This window comes from Moschus berezovskii, chromosome 14 (genome assembly GCF_049115385.1).
Source record: "Moschus berezovskii isolate FMDL1 chromosome 14, NW_MosBer_1.0, whole genome shotgun sequence".
Lineage (NCBI taxonomy): Eukaryota > Metazoa > Chordata > Mammalia > Artiodactyla > Moschidae > Moschus > Moschus berezovskii.
The window spans coordinates 55,377,470-55,400,472 of NC_142473.1; the positions used below are offsets into that span (position 1 = coordinate 55,377,470).

Below are 23,003 nucleotides of genomic sequence, written 5' to 3' on the forward strand. Positions count from 1 at the left end.
ACACAGGGAGCCCAGCCTGGCACTGTGATAACTAAAAAAGATGCACAGTTGAAGGGAGGGGATATATGTATACCTATGGCTGATTCATCTTGAGGTTTGACAGAAAACAACATTCTGTAAAGCAATTACCCTTCAATTAAAAAATAAATTAAAAAAAAGATGCACAACTTGAGAATTGCGAGTTAAACTTTATTTGGGGCAAAAAAAGGACCGCAGCCCAGATATCTGAGCACCTCAGATAGCTCTGAGAGACTACTCTAAAGAGGCAGCTGGGGAAGGTCAATATATAAGGTTTTGGTGAAGGAGGAGTTTAATGCAATCAATTGCTTACAGAGGTTTTCTGCTAGTCATGAGGATCTGATGTCACCATGAAGGGATTTATTGCTTCTCTAGACATGAGGAGATGTAAGGACTGAAATCATAAAATCAACTCCTGAAAATATCTAACTATCTAAAGACCTGTCCCACCAGATTCCTTGGAGCACATTCCGCTTTGAACTTCCTTAGGGGTGTTGAAGGTCAACAGCTGCAGCAGCACAGGGTTCAATCTCCACAGAGGCAGGTGGCAAATGCCCTTGTTCAGTCGCTGCCAATGCTCTTGGCTCTTGCCAGTGCTCAGTGCCCATCTGTAGTTGACACAACCTAGAGGAGTGGAATGGTGGGGGTTGCTCAAGAGAGAGAGGGTATGACTGATTCGTGTTGATTTACAGCAAAGGCCTCCACAACACTGTGAAGCAATTGTTGTTATTGTTAGTCACTAAGTCGTCTGACTTTTTGCAACCCTATGGACTGCAACTTGCCAGGATTCCCGGTCCTTCACCATCTCCTGGAATTTGCTCAGACTCATGTCCCTTGGATCAGTGATGTTATCTAACCATCTCATCCTCCACTGCCCCTTTCTCTTTTTGCTTTCAATCTTCCCCAGGATCAGGGTCTTTTCCAATGAGTCAGTTCATTGTAAAGCAATTACCTTCCAATTCCCTGGTGGCTCAGATGGTAAAGCATCTGCCTACAATGCGGGAGACCCAGGTTCAATCCCTGGGTTGGGAAGATCCTCTGGAGAAGGAAATGGCAGGCAACCCACTCCAGTACTCTTGCCTGGAAAATCCCTTGGACAGAGGAGTGAGGTAGGCTACAGTCCATGGGGTGGCAAAGAGTTGGACATGACTGAGGGACTTCACTTTCACTTTATCTTCCAATTAAAAAAAGGGTGCCTAAAAAAAAAAAAGGGTGCCTAGAAGCAACCTTCTACCGAGATGCATGGTTCACTCAACTCACAGCTCTTACTCTGTGTGTTTTTTCAGTCAACAAATCTTAAAAGTTTAAACTCTGAAATATTTGCCTTCAAGAATTTCAAAGGAGAGCTTGTGGACCTCTGGCAGTCTTCTGGCTATTTGAATTTTGCCCAAACTCCACCCGTCAGTCAGTCACACCACTTGATTCTCATGACCTTGTAGAAAAGCCAGGAAGGTGTTGTCTCAAAAGGCTGTGTCTGATCCCAATCTTCCTGAGACTAGGAAGATTAGGGTTACTAGGGCTCAGTCCCGCCCTAGGCCCCACCCACCCTCCTAATTTATTAACAGCCTGAGGACCCACCTCAGGACTTTCCTTGCTGCCTTCAAGGAAATTGGTTCTTCAGGGACAAGCATGGCCTGGAAGATCACACCACTGTTGTGCCTTTTGGTGTGCGTGGCTGCAGTGGGGGCAGCCCGGCTCAGGACTCAGCTTCTCAACATCTGCATGAATGCCAGGTACCACAAGGAAAAACCAGGTCCTGAGGACAATTTACACGGACAGGTAGGCCGAGGGGTCATCTGGGATGGGGAAGAGCTGCCTCAGGGAAAGTCTACTCCCGTCCGTGGGGGAGGCAAGGAAGTTCCCGGAACAGCTCTTTCTTCAGTTTGCATCAACTCTTCACACATACTGTGTGCCCAGTGTGGTCAGAGCAATGTCTAGAGCTCAGCTTCTTGGTTGTTGAGTTTCCGTGTTACTCAAATCAGGAAGCAGGCCTGGAGAGACCTTTGGGGGGGAAGGAGGGGGTTGATTTTCTTTTTTTAATTCTTTTTTAAAAAGTTAATATTTGGCTGTGTTGGGTCTTCGTTGTGGCCCACAGGCTCTTCGCTGCTCTGCGCGGGCTTAGTTGCTCCGTGGCATGTGGAAATCTTAGTTCCCCTATCAGGGATCAAACCCATATCCCCCACATTGCCAGACAGATTCTTAACCACTGGACAAGCAGGGGAGTCCCCTTAATATTCTGCTTTTATACTAAATTCTAGGCCATGGGTTTTCATTCATTCATAAGATCATTGTGTATTTCTGTAATTAGAAATCTACCGGGGTTGCGGTTCATTTAACTTGCTTCCTCACCTTCAGGTCTTTATCACCTTCCCAAAGAGGCTTAATCTGGTCATTCCAGAAAACTGAAATTTCCTGTTCCTCTCCTGTTTTTGCCCAAAGCAATTATCCAGTGCTAAGTTTTCATTGTGATCCCAGTTCCTAGAAAAATGCCTGGGTTAGAAATAGAAGCTCAATACAAATTTGAATTAATGAATGTTGTGATGACTGCTACCCCTGGGATCCCACAGTCTTGGAGAACCCTGTCCCCCAAAAAGGGTCCCTCCACCCGATGTTTCTCTGAAGACTGTTGGGGAATCAAGGACTGAAGGGGAGAGGTGGGAATATTCTGGTTGTGCTGAGTGTAAGAGCTCACCTTTGAGTCCCTCTCCCCTCCCTCCCACCCCCAACAGTGCAGCCCTTGGAAAAAGAATGCCTGCTGCTTTGTCAATACCAGCATAGAAGCCCATAAGGATATTTCCAGCCTGTACAGATTCGACTGGGACCACTGCGGCAAGATGGAGCCTGCTTGCAAGCGCCACTTTATTCAGGATACCTGTCTCTACGAGTGCTCACCTAATCTGGGGCCCTGGATCCAGGAGGTATGGGCACCAGCCCCACAGACACAAGCCTCAGCAGAGGACAGCCCCCTAGCTGACCCACCCCCAGGCACTTGCAGGGATGCTCCAGGAATTCTGGTCTGAGGAGGGTCCTAGGAGCACCTCTTTTGCCCCTTTCCTGTTTGCCCATTTCTGTTCCCCTCTAACCATCAGTTCAGTTCAGTCACTCAGTCATGTCTGACTCTTTGTGACCCGATAGACTGCAGCACGCCAGGCTTCCCTGTCTATCACCAACTCCTGACGCTTACTCAAACTCACGTTCATTGAGTCGGAAATGCTATCTAACCATCTCATCCTCTGTTATCCTCTTCTCCTCCTGCTTTCAGTCAGTCCCAGCATCAGGATCTTTTCTTTTTTTTTTTTTTTAGGATCTTTTCAAATGAGTCAGTTCTTTTCATCAGGTGGCCAAAGTATTGGAGTTTCAGCTTCAACATCAGTCCTTCCAATGAACACCCAGGACTGATCTCATTCAGGATGGACTGGTTGGATCTCCTTGCAGTTCAAGGGACTCTCAAGAGTCTTCTCCAACACCACAGCTCAAAAGCGTCAGTTCTTTGGCACTCAGCTTTCTCTATAGTCCAACCCTCACATCCATGCATGACTACTGGAAAAACAATAGCTTTGACTAGACAGACCTGTGTTGGCAAAGTAATGTCTCTGCTTTATAATATGCTGTCTAGGTTGGCCATAACTTTTCTTCCAAGGAGTAAGCATCTTTTAATTTCATGGCTGCAGTCACCATCTGCAGTGATTTTGGAGCCCAAAAAAATAGTCTGTCGCTGTTTCCATTGTTTCCCATCTATTTGCCATGAAGTGACGGGATCCGATGCCATGACCTTAGTTTTCTGAAGGTTTGAGTCTTAAGCCAACTTTTTCACTCTCCTCTTTCATTCACCCTCATCAAGAGGCTCTTTAGTTCTTCTTTTCTTTCTGCCATAAGGGTGGTATCATCTGGATATCTGAGGTTATTGATATTTCTCCCAGCAATCTTGATTCCAGCTTGTGCTTCATCCAGCCCAGCATCTCATGATGTACTCAGCATGTAAGTTAAATAAGCAGGGTGAAAATATACAGCATTGACGTACTCCTTTCCCGATCTGGAATCAGTCTGTTGTTCCATGTCCAGTTCTAACTGTTGCTTCTTGACCTACCTACAGATTTCTCAGGAGGCAGGTGAGGTGGTCTGGTATTCCCATCTCTTGAATTTTCCACAGTTTGTTGTGATCCACACAGTCAAAGGCTTTCGCATAGTCAATAAAGCAGAAGTAGATGTTTTTCTGGAACTCTCTCGCTTTTTCGATGATCCAATGGATGTTGGCAATTTGATCTCTGGTTCTTCCAACCTTAAAACAACCTAATAATAGGGATGAAATCACCAGTTAATTTAACCTAACTCCTGACTTATGCTCTCCTGAATGGATACCATGTCTTGCCTAACCTGTTGATTCTTTTCCTAGATTAAAAAAGTAAGGATGAAGAATTACTTAAGTAGCTAAAAAATGATTAGATCTGTACCTCCAACAGCTGCCTTAGCAAACCCGCAGGCAAGTCACTGGGCAATGTGGTATCTGAAGTCAGCCAGTCAGTGCACAATGGAAAATGATGCGTAATCTCACCTCCTGCCTTAATGATTCCCCGAGGTTCTTTCCCCTTTTCTCCTTTAAAAACGGGCATGGCTGAACACAATCTAGAGCTGGCCTTGGGACATGAATTAATTTCTCTCCAGATTGCTGGCTTTTCTTTTTTTAAAATTTAAATTTATGTTTTAATTTTTATTTATAATTTTATTTATTTATTTATGGCTGTGCTGGGTCTTCATGCAGTAAGCATGGCCTTTTCTCTGGTTGCAGTGTATGGACTTCTCATTACATTGGCTTTTCTAGTTGTGGAGCATGGGCTCTAGGGTACGAGGGCTTCAGTAGTTGTGGCACTTGGGCTCCATTCAGTTCAGTTCAGTTCAGTCGCTCAGTTGTGTCCGACTCTTTGCGACCCCATGAATCACAGCACGCCAGGCCTCCCTGTCCGTCACCAACTCCCGGAGTTCACTCAAACTCATGTCCATCGAGTAGGTGATGCTGTCCAGCCATCTCATTCTCTATCGTCCCCTTCTCCTCCCGCCCCCAATCCCTCCCAGCATCAGAGTCTTTTCCAGTGAGTCAGCTCCTCGCATGAGGTGGCCAGAGTATTGGAGCTTCAGCTTCGGCATCAGTCCTTCCAATTCTCCAAATCTAGAGCACAGGCTCAACAGTTGTGGCGCATAGGATTAGTTGTCCACGGCATGTGGGATCTTCCCCAGCCAGGGGCTGCATGCGTGTCCCCTGCATAGGCAGGTGGATCTTACCCACTTTACCACCAGGGAAGTCCCATTGATTGCTGGCTTTTGAGCAGAGAGCAGCTAAAACTGAGTTTGGTTAACAGTGGAGTCATTGCCTCTCTCTCAGCCCTGGACTCCATCAGGGTTGTAGCAGCTGAGATCCCTGGCTGACTAGAGCCCTCCTTCCCTGGTTCCCGACCCAGGTGAATCAGAGCTGGCGCAAAGAACGGATCCTGAATGTGCCCCTCTGCAAAGAGGACTGTCAGAGCTGGTGGGAAGACTGCCGCACCTCCTACACCTGCAAGAGCAACTGGCACAGGGGCTGGGACTGGACCTCAGGTGAGGGCTGGGCAGGGTGAGGAGAGAGGGGTTTGGAAAGGGTGGTGGGGATGTGGAAGGGTTTATGGAGACTTGCAGTTGTGGGGCTGGTGGAACAAGAGGTGGTTCTGGACCCAGTGGCTACAGGCTTCTATCCTCCCCACAGGGTACAATCAGTGCCCGGTGAAAGTTGCCTGCCACCGCTTCGACTTCTACTTCCCCACGCCTGCTGCTCTGTGCAATGAAATCTGGAGTCACTCCTACAAGGCCAGCAACTACAGCCGGGGCAGCGGCCGCTGCATTCAGATGTGGTTCGACCCCGTCCTGGGCAACCCCAATGAGGAGGTGGCGAGATTCTATGCTGAGAGCATGAATGGGGCTGGGCTCCATGGGGCCTGGCCTCTGCGTTTCAGCCTGCTCCTAGTGTTGCTCTGGCTGCTCAGTTGAGCTCCTTTTATTTTCTAACACCTGGCAATCCCTGCCCCGTTAAGCTCCACAGTCAGTTTGTTCCTTGGTGGAAACTGTTTGAATAAAAAGTCAGTCACCCTACATGTGTCATGTAAGTTATTTGAATGTGAATGGAAATGTGACTTTTGCTTTCCAGTACCACTGACTGAAACTAGTTAGACTTGGCCAGTTTTCAGTTCTGATACTTGCTATGATCTTGCCAAATAACTTTATTCTTCCAATCTAGGGGATATTCATAGCTCTCAGTTTCATTTTTCACTGCAGCTTTAATCTAGAGCCAGGCAGAGAGGACTTTATCATTTGAACTGGACCCAAGTATTCCAGGGCTAACTGGAATACTTGTTCTGTCCTTTTCTGAGCTTTCCAACAGAAGAGGGGAATGGAAGTGTCCAGCATGGACAGCATGTTCTGGATAGCTGGCTGGGAAGAGGTGAAGTGTGGCTGAGAGAGCTCTAGACCATCTAATACAGCACTATCTTCTGGGCACTGTCCCAAATTCTTTATATATTTTATTCCTATAAGGTATAGATGCTTTGTCTATATTCTGTTGTTGTTCAGTCACTCAGTCATGTCTGAATCTTTGTGACCCCACGGACTGCAGCATGCCAGGCTTCTCTGTCCTTCACTATTTGCGGGAGTTTGATCAAATTCATGTCCATTGAATTGGTGATGCTATCCAACCATCGCATCCTCTGTTGTCCCCTTCTCCTCTTGCCCTCAGTCTTTCCCAGAACCAGGGTCATTTCCAATGAGTTGGCTCTTCACATCAGGTGGCCTAAGTATTGGAACTTCAGCTTTAGTGACAGTCCTTCCAATAAATATTCAGGGTTGATTTCCTTTAGGATTGACTGGTTTGATCTTTTTGCTGCTGTCCAAGGCAATCAAGATTGCCAGGAGAAATATCAATAACCTCAGATATGCAGATAACACCACCCTTTTGCAGAAAGCAAAGAGGAACTGAAGAGCCTCTTGATGAGGGTGAAAGAGGAGAGTGAAAAAGCTGGCTTAAAACTCAACATTCAAAAAACAAACATCATGGCATCCGGCCCCATCACTTCATGGCAAATAGATAACGGAAACAATGGAAACAGTGACAGATTTCATTTTCTTGGGCTCCAAAATCACTGCAGGTGGTGACTGCAGCCATGAAATTAAAAGATGCTTGCTCCTTGGAAGAAAATCTGTGACCAATCTAGACAGCATATTAAAAAGCAAAGACATTACTTTGCCAACAAAGGTGCATATAGTGAAAGCTATGGTTTTTCCAGTAGTCATGTATGGATGTGAGAGCTGGACCATAAAGAAAGCTGAGCACTGAAGAACTGTTTCTTTTGAACCGTGGTGTTGAAGACTCTTGAGAGTCCCTTGGATTGCAAGATCAAACCAGTCAATCCTAAAGGAAATCAATCCTAAATATACATTGGAAGAACTGATGCTGAAGCTGAAGCTCCAATACTTCGGCCACCTGATGCAAAGAGCTGACTTGTTGGAAAAGACCCTGATGCTGGGGAATATTGAAGGCAGGAGAAGGGGACCACAGAGGATGAGATGGTTGGATGGCATCACCATCTCAATGGGCATGAGTTTGAGCAAGCTTAGGGAGTTGGTGATGGACAGGGAAGCCTGGCCTGCTGCAGTCCATGGGGTTGCAGAGTTGGATATGACTGAATGACTGAACTGAACTGAAGGGATTCTAAGTCTTCTCTGGCACCACAATTCAAAAGCATAATTCTTTGGCATTCAGCCTTCTTTATGGTCCAGTTCAGTTGAGTTGCTCAGTCATGTCCGACTCTGCGACCCCATGAACCACAGTACACCAGGGCTCCCTGTCCATCACCAACTCCCAGAGTCCACCCAAACCCATGTCCATTGAGTCAGTGATGCCATCCAACCATCTCATCCTCTGTGGTCCCCTTCTGCTGCCTTCAATCTTCCCCAGCATCAGGGTCTTTTCCAACGAGTCAGCTCTTTGCATCAGGTGGCCAAAGTATTGGAGTTTCAGCTTCAACATCAGTCCTTCCAATGAACACCCAGAACTGATCTCACTCAGGATGGACTGGTTGGATCTCCTTGCAGTCCAAGGGACTCTCAAGAGTCTTCTCCAACACCACAGCTCAAAAGCGTTAATTCTTTGGCACTCAGCTTTCTCTATAGTCCAACCCTCACATCCATGCATGACTACTGGAAAAACAATAGCTTTGACTAGATGGACCTGTGTTGGCAAAGTAATGTCTCTGCTTTTTAATATGCTGTCTAGGTTGGCCATAACTTTTCTTCCAAGGAGCAAGCGTCTTTGAATTTTATGGCTGTAGTCACCTGCTGTGATTTTGGAGCCCCCCAAAATAGTCTGTCACTGTTTCCATTGTTTCCCATCTATTTGCCATGAAGTGATGGGATCAGATGCCGTGATCTTAGTTTTCTGAATGTTGAGTTTTAAGCCTACTTTTTCACTCTCCTCTTTCCCTTTCATCAAGAGGCTCTTTAGTTCTTCACTTTCTGCCATAAGGGTGGTGTCATCTGCATATCTGAGGTTATTGATATTTCTCCCAGAAATCTTGACTCCAGCTTGTGCTTCATCCAGCCCAGCATTTCTCATGATGTATCCTGCATATAAGTTAAATAAGCAGGGTGACAATATATAGCTTTGACGTACTCCTTTCCCGATTGGGAACCAGTCTATTGTTTTGTGTGCAGTTCTAGCTGTTGCTTCTTGACCTACATACAGATTTCTCAGGAGGCAGGTGAGGTGGTCTGGTATTCCCATCTCTTGAAGAATTTTCCACAGTTTGTTGTGATCCACACAGTCAAAGGCTTTCACATAGTCAATAAAGCAGAAGTACATGTTTTTCTGGAACTCTCTCGCTTTTTCGATGATCCAGTGGATGTTGGCAATTTGATCTCTGGCTCCTTTGCCTTTTCTAAATCCAGCTGGCACATCTGGAAGTTCATGGTTCACGAACTGTTGAAGCCTGGCTTGGAGAATTTTGAGCATTACTTTGCTAGCATGTGAATGAGTGCAACTTGTGGTAGTTTGAGCATTCTTTGACATTGCCTTTCTTTGGGATTGGAATGAAAACTGACCTTTTCCGGTTCTGTGGCAACTGCTGAGTTTTCCAGATTTGCTGGCATATGGAGTGCAGCACTTTCACAGTATCATCTGTTAGGATTTGAAATCGCTCAGCTGGAATTCCATCACCTCCACTAGCTATGTTCATAGCAATGCTTCCTAAGGCCCACATGATTTCACATTCTAGGATGTCTGGCTCTAGGTGAGTGATCACACCATTGTGGTTATCTGGGTTATGAAGATCTTTTTTGTATAGTTCTTCTGTGTATTCTTGCCGCCTCTTCTTAATTATCTTCTGCCTCTGTTAGGTCCATACCATTTCTGTCCTTTATTGTGCCCATCTTTGCATAAAATGTCCCTTGGTATCTCTAATTTTCTTGAAGAGATCTCTGGTCTTTCCCATTCTATTGTTTTCCTCTATTTCTTTGCATTGATCACTGAGGAAGGCTTTCTTATCTCTCCTTGCTATTCTTTGGAACTCTGCATTCAAATGGGTTTATCTTTCCTTTTTTCCGTTGTCTTTCACTTCTCTTCTTTTCTCAGCTATTTGTACGGCCTCCTCAGACAACCATTTTGCCTTTTTGCATTTCGTCTTCTTGGGGATGGTTTTGATGACGGCCTCCTGCACAATGTCACAAACCTCCGTCCATAGTTCATTAGGCACTCTGTCTATCAGATCTAATCCCTTGAATCTATTTGTCACTTCCACTGTATAATCATAAGGGATTTGATGTAGGTCATACTTGAATGGTTTAGTGGTTTTCCTTGCTTTCTTCAATTTAAGTCTGAATTTTGCAATAAGGAGTTCATGATCTGAGCCACAGTCAGCTCCCGATCTTGTTTTTCCTGACTATATTCTCCATCTTTGGCCGCAAAGAATATAATCAATCTGATTTCGGTATTGACCATCTGGTGATGTCCATGTGTAGAGTCTTCTCCTGTGTTGTTGGAAGAGGGTGTTAGCTATGACTAGTGCATTCTCTTGGCAAAAGTCTGTTAGCCTCTGACCTGCTTTGCTTTGTATTCCAAGGCCAAATTTGCCTGATACTCCAGGTATCTCTTGACTGCCTGCTTTTGCATTCCAGTCCCCTATAATGAAAGGACACCTTTTTTGGGTGTTAATTCTAGAAGGTCTTCATAGAACGGTTCAAGTTAAGCTTCTTCAGCATTCCTGGTCAGGGCATAGACTTGGATTACTATGATATTGAGTGGTTTGCCTTCAAAACAGATCATTCTGTTGTTTAAAATTACAATGAGGTACCATTTCATTCCCACTAGAATAGTTACAATAAATAAGACAGGCAGAGACTTTCCTGGTGGTCCAGTGGTTAAGACTCTGCGCTCCCAATGCAGAGGGCCCAGGTTTGATCCCTGGTCAGGGAACTAGATCCCATAGCTAAGAGTTCCCACATTCTGCAACAAAGATCCTATGGGCCACAACTAAGACCCAGTACAGCCAAACAAATAAACAATTAGGAAAAAAAGACAGGTAATGACAAATGTTCACCAAGATGAAGGGAAACTAGAACCAGCCTGTATTGCTAATGGGAATGTGAAATTGCACAGTCCTTTAGAAAACAATGTGGCAGTTTCTCAAAAAGTTAAGCAAAACCCATTGATTCTACTTCTAAGCAACTACTCAAGAGAAATGAAAATACAAATCCACAAATGTGGATGTTCATAGCAGCATTATTTGTAAAAGCCCCATACTGAAAATAACTTCAATGCCCATGAACTAGTGAGTAGACAGACAAAACGTGTTGTAGCCATACAACAAAATGCTGTTTAGCAATAAAAAGTAATGAACTATTGGTACACGCTATGTTACGGGTAAAACTTAAAACCTTATGCTAGGTGAAAGTTCATTAGTCCCAGAAAAGGCAAACTTATGGAGACAGAAAGTAGACTAGTGGTTGCTGGGGGCTGGACAGGGATTAACTATAAATGGGCATAAGGAGGGATGAAAATGTTCTAAAGCTCATTTATGGTGAGGTTGCACCACTCTGGAAAATCATTGTAAGTGTTAAATGTATAAATTTTATGATATGCAAAATGAATAAATGAATGATTGCCTATAGAACACACTCCATTGCAATGGTAGTATATAAGGAATTTTACACATTTCTGAATTTCTGTTTAGTGTATTCATGAGGGGATATAGTTTAAGGAATTCAATGACTGGCTCCATAAAAATCTATCATCTGAGTCAAGCTCTATTCCATCATGAACTTTGAGAGATTTGTTGGACCAACGTGGCAATAAAGGAGGGAGTCAGTTCTTGGAATAGTTGTAGATGATACCAATGTGGATGCTTAGGATAGTGGCCCATTGACCAAGAATTTTTTTTAGGGAGAATGTTTATTGTGGTTGGCACAAGTATGGTCTACTAAATTGAGGGTTAGAGACCACAGCCAGGAGAAAGAAAAAGGGCTGTATCATATGACTAATCAAAAAAAGAACATGAAGCACATTACCAAAAATACCAACACAATGACCACAATCATATAGCCTTCATCAACTTCCCTAATTCTTTAAAAATAATTTCCGATTACCTGTTTGTATCTTAAATCTGTCTCCATAGAAATCTCCTTCTTTGGGGCTAGAATTTTTCTGGAAATCGCAAGTTCCAAGGCTCTGACAGGTTACATCATCCAAGCATTAGCTTATGGTGGTGACATCAGATTCATGAGTCTATTTTCCAGTCAGTCAGTTCTGGTAGGATCTTTAGAAAAACAAGAGGAGAGAAGAGAAACCCTTGTTAGCAGGAACCAAGATTTGGTCAATCTATTAATGTCTAATATTAGAATAAAGGAGAGAAGAATTTTCACTGGGGTGTAATTTCAGGTTGGTGCAAAAGTAACTGCATTTTTTGCATTGAAAATGATGTTAGACAAAAAGCAAATTATGAGCGATTTTTTAATTCGAGTTCAAAATGGATCATAAAACAGCAGAGAGAACTCACAACATCAACAATACATTTGGCCCAGGAATGGCTAATGAACATACAGGGCAGTGGTGGTTCAAGAAGTTTTGCAAAGGAGATGAGAGTCTTGAAGATGAGGAGTGTAGTCGCTGGCCACCGGAAGTTGACAACAACTGAGAGCATCATCAAAGCTGATCTCCTCACAACTACATGAGAAGCTGCTGAAGAACTCAACATCGACCGTTCTACAGTCATTTGGCATTTGAAGCAAATTTGAAAGATGAGAAAGCTGAATAAAAGATGAATAAGTGGGTGCCCCATGAGCTGACTGCAAATCAAAAAATCATTGTTTTGAAGTGTCATCTTCTCTTATCCTATGCAACAACAATGAACCGTTTCTCGATTGGATTGTGACAGGCGAAGCAAAGTGGATTTTATATGACAACCGGCGATGACCAGCTCAGTGGCTGGACTGAGAAGCTCCAAACATGGTTACTGTTTGGTGGTTTGCTAACTGTCTGATCCAATACAGTTTTATGAATCCTGGCAAAATCATGACATCTGAGAAGTATGCTCAGCAAATTGATAAGAGGCACTGAAAACTACAGCACCTGCAGCCGGCATTGTTCAACAGAAAGGACTCAATTCTACTCCAGGACAATGCCCAACCACACATCTCACAACCACGCTTCAAAAGTTGAACAAACTGGGCAATGAGGTTTTGCCTCATCCGCCATATTCACCTGACCTCTCGCTGACCAACAACCACTTCTTCAAGCATCTTGACAACTTTTGCAGGGAAAATGCTTCCACAACCAGCAGGAGGCCGAAAATGCTTTCTAGGAGTTCACTCAATCCTGAAGCACAAATTTTTGCTACAGGAATAAACAAGCTTATTTCTCATTGGCAAAATATGTTGATTGTGATTGCTCCTATTTTGATTAATAAAGGTGTGTTTAGGCATAGTTATAATGATTTAAACTGCAATTTCTTTTGCACCAACAGAGCATGAACCTACTGCTGACCGCTGTATTCCATGAGGTCTCAGTTGATGGCTGTTTTGAGGAGAACATATTATTAGAACCTGGAGAGGGAGAGGTGGACAAGGAGAGCCTGTCTTCTCAGCCAGTTTAACCAGCCTGTTTTTTATAATTCCATTTGTCCTCTCTATTTGCCTCAGCTCTGTAAATGATGGACAGTGGATGTATTTAGAAATCTTGAGAACTTTACAGCCCATTTGGTAAGTTGTACATGAAAATTACTATCAATAATAGAAGGTTATCTTAAAATAAAGAATAAAAGCATCCTGGAACTAGATTTGTTGACAGTCATCATGCAAACCCTTACTTATGAAAATGAGTGTGCTTTTTACTCATCTGGGAAAGTCTGCAATCACTAAACATTCACAGTCATAATCCATTACCTTGTATAAAAATCCTCTAGAAAGGAGGAGTTCTTTTCTTTGCTCTAACATCTTTCTCTACAATGTGAACATGATGTACAGGGAAGCTCTCATAATACTGATAAGCTGGATTTTAAAACATGGAGCATACCGATTATACCTATTTTTAGCATCCCTCCTTGTCTCCTTCTTTACTTATGAGTGCTGTGCCAAGAGGGAGCAAACTTTTTATGTATTCTAGCAGCTGTCTGGTAAGTTCCAAGATGATTTTGGTATAAAATATGTCTTGATAGGTTTATTATTCTGAATTTAGGACCTGATCTTCGAGAAGGGAAACAAACAAACAAAAAAAGTGTTGTCAGGAAATAGCCTCACTCTTGGCTGTATTATTAATATGACAACTATATTTTGTAATAACCTGTCACTAAGAGTTTAACTTCTCTAGAAATGAGGGATCCTAATGTTTTATGTTATATCATGACCTAAGAGCATGACGCAAGTTAGTACAAAACCCTCAAAATTAATATGTTTTTTGAAAAGTGAAAGTTCAAATTCAGGGACTTTCCTGGTGGTCCAGTGGTTAAGAATCCACTTTCCAATACAGTGGACCTGGTTCGAGCCCTGGTTGTGGAACAAAGATTTCACATGCAGTAGGGCAATTAAATCGCATTCTGGAACTACTGAGCCCATGTGCTCTAGAGCCCATGCACTGCAACTAAGACCCAACACAGCCAAATAAATATAATAAATATATATATATTTTAAAAAGTAAGTTCAAATTTAGGTTGGTAAGGACGTAACTTTGCTATACGTGCAAAACATATAGGAAAAACTAACGTACTATTCGGGCTTCCCTGGTGGCTCAGAGGTTAAAGCATCTGCCTCCAATGTGAGAGACCAGGGTTTGATCCCAGCGTCAGAAAGATCCCCGGGAGAAGGAAACGGTAACCCACTCCAGTATTCTTGCCTGGAGAATCCCATGGACAGAGAAGCCTGGTAGGCTACAGTCCACAGGGTTACAAAGAGTCGGAGACGACCGAACGGAACTTATTATTCATTTAAAAAGTAGACCATATACTCAAAGACCATTTTACTTACAAGTGACCAATATTATTTAAAGCTTTATGCTTCTTTAGATAGAAGGAATTTGAAGAAGAACTTCTGGAATGACAGAGTCAGAACATCTGAAAATCCACTCCTCCATAAAAGCAGTAACACTGGAAAAACTTGTCAAAACCAACTTTTCCAGAACCCTGGAAATTAATCAAAGCTTTCAAAAATCTAAGGAGAATTTATTCAAGAAAAATTGCTGAATATCACTAGGAACAGTGAACTTTGTGGCATTTTTATTTGCTTTTTCCCATCCTCCTCTCCACAACGCCACAGTAGTATCCAAAATCGGCAGTTTCACAACTCCAGTAACTACAGAAACCAGTGACCTAGCAGCCACTAGAGGGGGCAGAGTGGGTGTGAAACTCCCCAAAAAGCTCTGTTCCAAGAGAACTGTCACTGCTTGATTTGTCTGGAAGCTCTGTGAAGAGCCCCATTCACAGGGTTTGTCTGACTCAGAGCCCACTCAGTGAGAAACCCTATCCCCAGGTGTTTGTCTAAACAATCAACAGCTAATTATTTGACATCCCAGGTTCCTACCAGTTGTGGCAAATAAGAGGCATGATAAAAAAATAAATGAATAAACTTAAAAGTAATGTTAGGGAATGAGAAGCCAAGAGAGAGCTTTGAAAAGCTCTGACATCTACCCGGGAATCCTAAAATTTATGTGCATTTGCAGAACTGTGAGTATGTCCAGGAAACACCTGAGAAGGCACCAGTCCCTTAACTCTGGTGACCTTGAGGCCTTGCTCATGCAGGTAGTGACGAATAAGGCAGAGTAAACTGCTAGAGCATTTGAAAAGCTTGCCTGAACCAACATATAGAATCCCTTAGCAAAGAGTAGAAGACATTACTTCAAGGCATTTAAGGAAAGCCCTGTCCAATCATTGGCTGACAACTGAGCTAACCAGGCAGAAACTTCAGTGACTACCATGTATCAGAACAGACTTTATAGAAGTAGTCCATGAAAATCAATAAACAAATAAACAGCACTAACTTTGGCCACCTCATGCGACGAGTTGACTCACTGGGAAAGACTCTGATGCTGGGAGGGATTGGGGGTGGGAGGAGACAGGGACGACAGAGAATGAGATGGCTGGATGGCGTCACCGACTTGATGGACGTGAGTTTGAGTGAACTACAGGAGCTGGTGATGAACAGGGAGGCCTGGAGTGCTGTGATTCATGAGGTCGTAAAGAGTCGGTCACGACTGAGCAACTAAACTGAACTGAACTGAACTGAATAGCAAGCTCTGGTTGAAAAGATATGATTTCTGAAGTTGTCACATATATTATTTAAAATATCCAGTTTTCAGCAAAAAATGTTGAACATACAAAGAAATAGGAAAACATGTCCCAAGCAAAGAGAAAAAAGTAGTAAATAAATACTGTCCCTGAGGAAGCCCAGATGTTGGACTTATTAGATGAAGACAAGGTATTAAGATATAATACCTTTAAATCAGGTATTATAAATAAGAAAATTGGGTCTAAGGAATTCAAGGAAAATATGAAATGACATCTCACCAAATACAGAATATCCATGAGATATAAATTATTTAAAAAGTAAATAGAAAATTCTGGAGCAGAACAATACAATAACTGAAATTAAAAATTTACTAGAACTTCCTCAACTTGATAAAGAATATCTACAAAACGCCCTAGAGCTAACATCATATGTCATAGTGAAAAACTTGAGGCTTTCCCAAGAAGGATGTCTCTTCTCACCACTCCTTTTCAATAGGATACTGGAAGTTCTAACCAATGCTTAGGATGAGAAAAGAAATTAAAGCTATACAAGTTGGGGAGGGAGAAATAAGTGTCTTCGTTAGTAGATGATATGTTCACCTATGTAGAAAATCTGCAAGAACTGACCAAAAAACTCCTGGAACTAATAAGTGATTATAATAAGGTTGGAGGACATAAGGTCAATAAGCAAAAGTCAATCTAGCCTTCCCGCATACTAGCAATGAACAGTTCGGGTCTGACTCTGTGACCTCATGGACTATACAGTCCATGGAATTCTCCAGGTCAGAATACTGGAGTGGGTAGCCTTTCCCTTCTCCAGGGGATCTTCCCAATCCAGGGATCGAACCCAGGTCTCCCACAGTACAGGTAGATTCTTTACCAGCTGAGCCACGAAGGAAGCCCAATGAACAGTTAGAATTCAAAAATTTTTAAATATGTATATTATGTTATGGGACTTCCCCAGTGGTCCAGTGGTTAAGAATCTGCCTGCCAGGGGACACAAGTTCGATCCCTGGTCTGGAAAGGTCCCACAGGCCACAGAGCCAACTAAGCCCTGGCACTACAACTATTGAAACCCTCAGGCCTATAGCACATGCTTCGAAACAAAAGATATCACCGCAATGAGAAGCCTGCACATGGCAACTAGAAAGTAGCTCCTGCTCCTCACAACTAGAGAAAGCCCACAGGCAGCAATGAAGACACAATACATCCAAAAATAAAATAAATAGATAAAAATTTTTAAAAGATCAAAACTTATTGGATACAGCTAAAGCATTGTTTAGAGGGAAATCTAGAGCTATAAAAACCTATATTAAAAAAATAGATTTTAAATCAGTAACCTACTTGATGGACATGAGTTTGAGTGAACTCTGGGAGTTGGTGATGGACAGGGAGGTCTGGCGTGCTGTGATTCATGGGGTTGCAAAGAGCTGGACACGACTGAGCGACTGAACTGAACTGAACTGAATTGAACCTATTTATTACCTTAAAAAATAACAACAGACTAAATAAAATAAAACAAAATAAACTCAAAGCCATCAGAACAAAAGAAATAATGAGTAAAGCAAAAATAAATGGAACAGAGGATAGAAAAACAACTGGGAAAATGAAGAAAACCAAAAGTTGGTTCTCTGAAAAAGTCAACAAAATTGATACGTCTTTAGCTACATTGATTTCAAGAAAAAAAGAGAGAAGAATCAAATTATTAAAATCAGGAATAAAAGAGGGGGTATTACTACTATTCTCACAGAAATAAAAAGCATTGTAACAGAATATTATGAACAACTGTAAGTCAATAGATAACATAACACAAATGAAATGGACAAATTCCTAGAAAAGCACAAACTATCAAGATAACACACAAATAAGTGAAACATTTAAATATGCCTATAACAAGTAAAGAGGCTTCCTTGGTGGCTCAGACAGTAAAGAATCTGCCTGCAATGCAGGAGACCTGGGTTCAATCCCTGGGCCGGAAAGATCCCCTGGAGGAGGAAATGGCAACCCACTCCAATATTCTTGCCTGGAGAATCCCATGGACAGAGGAACCTGTTGGGCTATGGTTCATGTGGTCGCAAAAAGTTGGACACAACTGAAATGACTTAGCAGGCACAAAAAGTAAAGAGATTGAATCAGTTTTTAAAAAATCAATTAGTTAATTAATTTTGACCATGCCTTAGCATGTGGGATTTTAGTATCTTGATCAGAACCTGCACCCATGCAGTAGAAGCTCAGAATCTTAACCACTGGACCACCAGGAAAGTCCCTGAATTAGTAATTTTAAAACTTCCTCAAAGAAAAGTTCAGGCCCAGATGGCCTCAGTGATGCATTCTACCAAATGTTTGAAGGATAATGAATACCAATCCTTCGCAAATTCTTAAAAATTAAAAAGGAGAGAACACCCCCCAACTCATTCTATGAGACCAGTATTACCCTGATATAAAATTAAACAAAATCAAGAAAAGAAAACTACAGACCAACATCTTTTATCAGTAAAGATGTAAATCTTCTCAACAAAACATCAAAGAATTCAGCAGCATATAGAAAAGGATTATACACCATTATCAACTGGGAGAATTTAAAGAATGTAACTTGGTTTAGCATCTCAAAATCAATTGATTTAATACACCATATTACTAGAATAAAATACAAACCACATGATCATCTCAGTGGATGCAGGAACATCATTTGACAAAATTCTTTAATTTAAAAACCAAAATAGAACACTGAACCAACTAGGAATAGAAGGGATTTTCCCCAATGTGATAAAGGATTTCTATGAAAAACCCATAGCTAACATCCTGTTCTAAGCCAAAAGGCTTTACCCCTAAGATCAACAATAAGACGATTATAACTCTCATCTTCTCTATTCAATACTGTATAAAGGTTGTAGCTAGGGCTATTAGTGAAGAAAAAGAAATAAGAAACACACAAATTGGAAAGCAAGAAGGAAAACTATTTTTATTCACAGATAACATGACATTCTGTATAGAAAATCCTAAGGAATCTTCAAACACATGAGTATTAATAAGTGAGTTCAGCAAATTTGAGGAGACTCACCCTTCCTGATTTCAAAACTTGCTGCTGCTGCTACAAACAATAATAGGACAATGCAGGAGTAGCAGAAGGAGAGATAGATAGGATAGAACCGAGAGCCCAGGTTTTTGACAACAGTGCCAAGACAGTGCAGTAGGGGAAAGAATAATCTTTTCAAGAGATGGTGCTGGGGCACAACTCAATATTCACATGCAGACAAATTAGGTTGAAACCTTACTTTACACCACACACAAACTAACTCAAAAATTGATCAAAGATCTAAACATAAGATGTATAACTATAAAAGTCCAAAAGAGAACTTAGGGGAAGAGCTTCAATAATTTCTTAGATATGATAGCAAAAGTAACCAAAAAAAACCAAAAGATAAATTGGGTTACATCAAAATTTAAAACTTCTGTGCATCAAAAGACAAAAGAATAAAAAGGCAACATACAGAATACAGAATTAGAACATATGTCTGATAAGAAGTTAACCCAGAATGTATATTGAGAACTCCTATAATTTAACAACAAAAGAAGTGTAAGCTGATTAAAAAATGGGCAAATAACACAAATAGACGTTTCTCCAAAGAAGATATACAAATGACCAACAAGCATATGAAAAAATGTTCCACATTACTAATCATTAGAGAAATGCAAATTAAAAGCACAGTTACATATCACCTCATACCCACTAGGGAGTCTACTATTAAAGAAAGAAACAAATCAACAGAAGATATTAATATGTTTTGGCCAGAATGTGGAGAACTTGAAATTCTTGTACACTGTTGGTGGAAATATAAAATTGTGCATCCATTTTGGAAAACAGTATGATAGTTCCTCAAAATTAAAAATAGAGGGACTTCCCTAGTGACCCAGTGGCTAAGATGCCAAGCTCCCAAGGCAGGGGGCCTGGGTTTGACCCCTGATCAGGGAACTAGATCTCACGTGTCACAACTAAAAGTTTGCAGGCTGCGACTAAAAGACCCTGCATGCTACAATTTAAAAAATTAAAAATAGAATTACCGTACAATCCAGCTATTCCACTTATGGTTATATATCCAAAATAATCAAAAGCAGTGTCCCAAAGAGATAATTGTATACCTGTGTTCACAGTAGCATTCTTCAGGATACATTCTTGGTGGTCTAGTGGGTAAGACTCTGCACGCCCAACACACAGGGTGCACGTTCAATCCCTGGTAGGGAAACTATGATCCACATGCCACATGACAATGGCCAAAAAAAAAAAAAAAAAGACAATGTCATGGTAGCATTCTTCACAATAGCCAAAATGTGGAAGCAGTTCAAATGTCCAAGGATGGATGAATGGATAAAATATTATCAATTGTAGTATACATATAATGGAATATTATTCAGCTATAAAAAGGAATGAAATTCTGACATGTGGATGAACCCTGAGGACATTATGCTAAGTGAAATAAGACAGACACAAAAGAACAAATAATGTGTGACCCCAATTATATGAGGGAAAATCACTGCAGATGGTGACTGCAGCATTGAAATTAAAAGATGCTTGCTCCTTGGAAGAAAAGCTATGACAAACCTAGAGAACATATTAAAAAGCAGAGACATTACTTTGCCGACAAAGGTCCATCTAGTCAAAGCTATGGTTTTTCCCGTGGTCATGTATGGATGTGAGAGCTGGACTCTAAAGAAAGCTGAGCACTGAAGAATTGATGCCTTTGAACTGTGGTGTTGGAGGAGACTCTTGAGAGTCCCTTGGATTGCAAGGAGACCAAACCAGTCAATCCTAAAGGAAATCAATCCTGAATATTTATTGGAAGGACTGATGCTGAGGCTGAAGCTCCAAAACTTTGGCTACCTGATGTGAAGAGCTGAGGCACTGGAAAAGATCCTGATGCTGGGAAAGATTGAGGGCAGGAGGAGAAGGGGATGACGGAGGGCAAGATGGTTGGATGGCATCACCATGGACAGGAGTATGAGCAAGCTCCGGGAGATGATGGACAGGGAAGGCTTGTGTGCTGCAGTCCATGGAGTTGCAAGGAGTCAGACATGACTGAGTGACGAACAACAACAAAAAGAGTAGCCAAATTCACAGACATAAAATGTTGAGTGGCCATTGCCAGGGACTGGGGAGAAGGGGAAATGGGGGACTGCTGACATAATGGAAATAGAGTTTCTGTTTTACAGAATGAAAATGGCCTAGAGATGTGTTGCACAACAATATGAATATACTTAACACCACTGAACTATAAGTTTAAAATCGTCAAGACAGTAAATTTTAAGTAGTCTATATTTTACCACATTTGTTTAAAAGCCTAAAAAATTGCATAATTATCTTTACAGATATGGTAGATGGTGAGGTATTATCATTGATCAGATTCAAGACAGTTTTTCTCTGTAACCCTTGACTTCTCTACCTCAACTTCTACCTGGTTCATTTGGCTGCTCATAAATTAATCTGATTTCCGCCATTCAAGCCTTCTCGAGCAACCTAAATGTTCATCAACAGATGAATGGATAAAGAAGATATAGTGTGTATACATATGTTTTTACACACACAGTGCACACACATGGGCTTCCCTGGTAACTCAGTCAGTAAATAATCTGCCTGCAGTGCAGGACCGGAGAAGGCAATGGCACCCCACTCCGGTACTCTTGCCTGGAGAATCCCATGGATGGAGGAGCCTGGTAGGCTGCAATCCATGGGGTCACTAAGAGTTGGACACGACTGAGCAACTTCACTTTCACTTTTCACTTTCATGCATTGGAAAAGGAAATGGCAACCCACTCCAGTGTTCTTGCCTGGAGAATCCCAGGGACGGGGGAGCCTGGTGTGCTTCCATCTGTGGGATCGCACAGAGTTGGACATGACTGAAGCGACTTAGCAGCAGCAGCAGTGCAGGAGACCCAGGGTTGATCCCTGGGTTGGGAAGATCCCCTGGAGAAGGAAATGGCAACCCACTTCAGTATCCTTACCTGGAGAATCCAGAGAAGCCTGGTGGGCTGCAGTCCATGCGCACAGAGTCAGGCATGACTGAGCAACACTGAGGAACTGAGGCACACACAATAAAATATTACTCAGCCATAAAAAAGAATGAAATATTGCTATTTGCAGCATATGAATGGATGTATAGATTGTCAAATTAAGTAAAATAAGGTAGAAAAAGACAAATATTATATGATATCACATATATGGAATCTAAAAGAAAATACATTCCTGTGTGGTGTGGCTAAAATAATAATAATACAAATCAACTTATTTACAAAATAGAAACAGAGTCACAGACATAGAAAACAAACTTACGGTTACCAAATGGGAAAAGGGATAGAGAAGAATAAATTAGGAGTGTGGGACTAACAGTTACACACTTGTGATAACCTACACTGGAAAATAATCTTGTAATAACCTACAGTGGAAAAGAATATGAAGATGTATACCTGAAGCTAACACAATATTACAAATCAACTATAGTTAAATTGGGCTTCCCTAGTTCTTGCCTGGAGAATCCCAGGGACGGGGGAGCCTGGTGGGCTTCCGTCTATGGGGTCACACAGAGTCGGACACGACTGAAGTGACTTAGCAGCAGCAGCAGCAGCAGTGGCTCAGACAGTAAAGAATCGGCCTGCAGTGCAGGAGACCTGGGTTTGATCCCAAGGTCAGGAAGATCCCCTGGAGAAGGGCATGGCAACCCACTCCTGTAGTATGCTTGCCTGGAGAATTCCACGGACAGAAGAGCCTGGTGGGCTACAGTCCATTGGATTGCAAAGAGTTAGACACGACTGAGTGACAACACACACAAACACAGAGTTAAACTGAAAAAAATTAAGCCTACTCAGTATATGACAGATTTTTCTACATATAATTCTTAACAGTTTTCTTGGGAGCAAACTGAAGCTGAGAAAGATTCAGTAATATTTCCGATAGCTGTGGGAGAGATGGAGCTATCACTGGGTTCCATCCTGGCTGCAAAGCCTGGGTTCTTCCTCACTAGGTCCCAATTCCCTCAAGTCAGCACTTGGGGTCAAAAATTCAGATCCCCTCTTGGAGATGAGCAATCATCTAGATTTTTTTTTTTAATTTAAATTTAACTTTTATTTATTTGGGCTGTGCTGGGTCTTCATCACTGCTCAGACTCTTCTCTAGTTGTGGAGAGAGGGGGGATACTCTCTAGTTGTGGTGCA

The 23,003-nt window shown here is 42.0% G+C and overlaps 1 protein-coding gene and 1 long non-coding RNA gene across 2 annotated transcripts; one reads left to right on the forward strand and one right to left on the reverse strand.

The window, feature by feature from the left end:
- Positions 1-231: 231 nt before the first annotated feature.
- LOC129554632 (uncharacterized) lies at positions 232-21,860 on the reverse strand. Its single transcript, XR_008685622.1, has 3 exons — positions 21,798-21,860; positions 11,674-11,843; positions 232-642 (listed from the first exon to the last, which is right to left on the reverse strand). It is a non-coding gene; the product is annotated as an uncharacterized LOC129554632 (long non-coding RNA).
- FOLR1 (folate receptor alpha) lies at positions 1,630-6,033 on the forward strand. The gene is made up of 4 exons (XM_055423592.1): positions 1,630-1,797; positions 2,748-2,936; positions 5,472-5,607; positions 5,753-6,033. Exons 1-4 carry the CDS (start codon positions 1,648-1,650, stop codon positions 6,031-6,033), a joined length of 756 nt encoding a protein of 251 aa, XP_055279567.1. The 5' UTR covers positions 1,630-1,647.
- Positions 21,861-23,003: the final 1,143 nt, after the last annotated feature.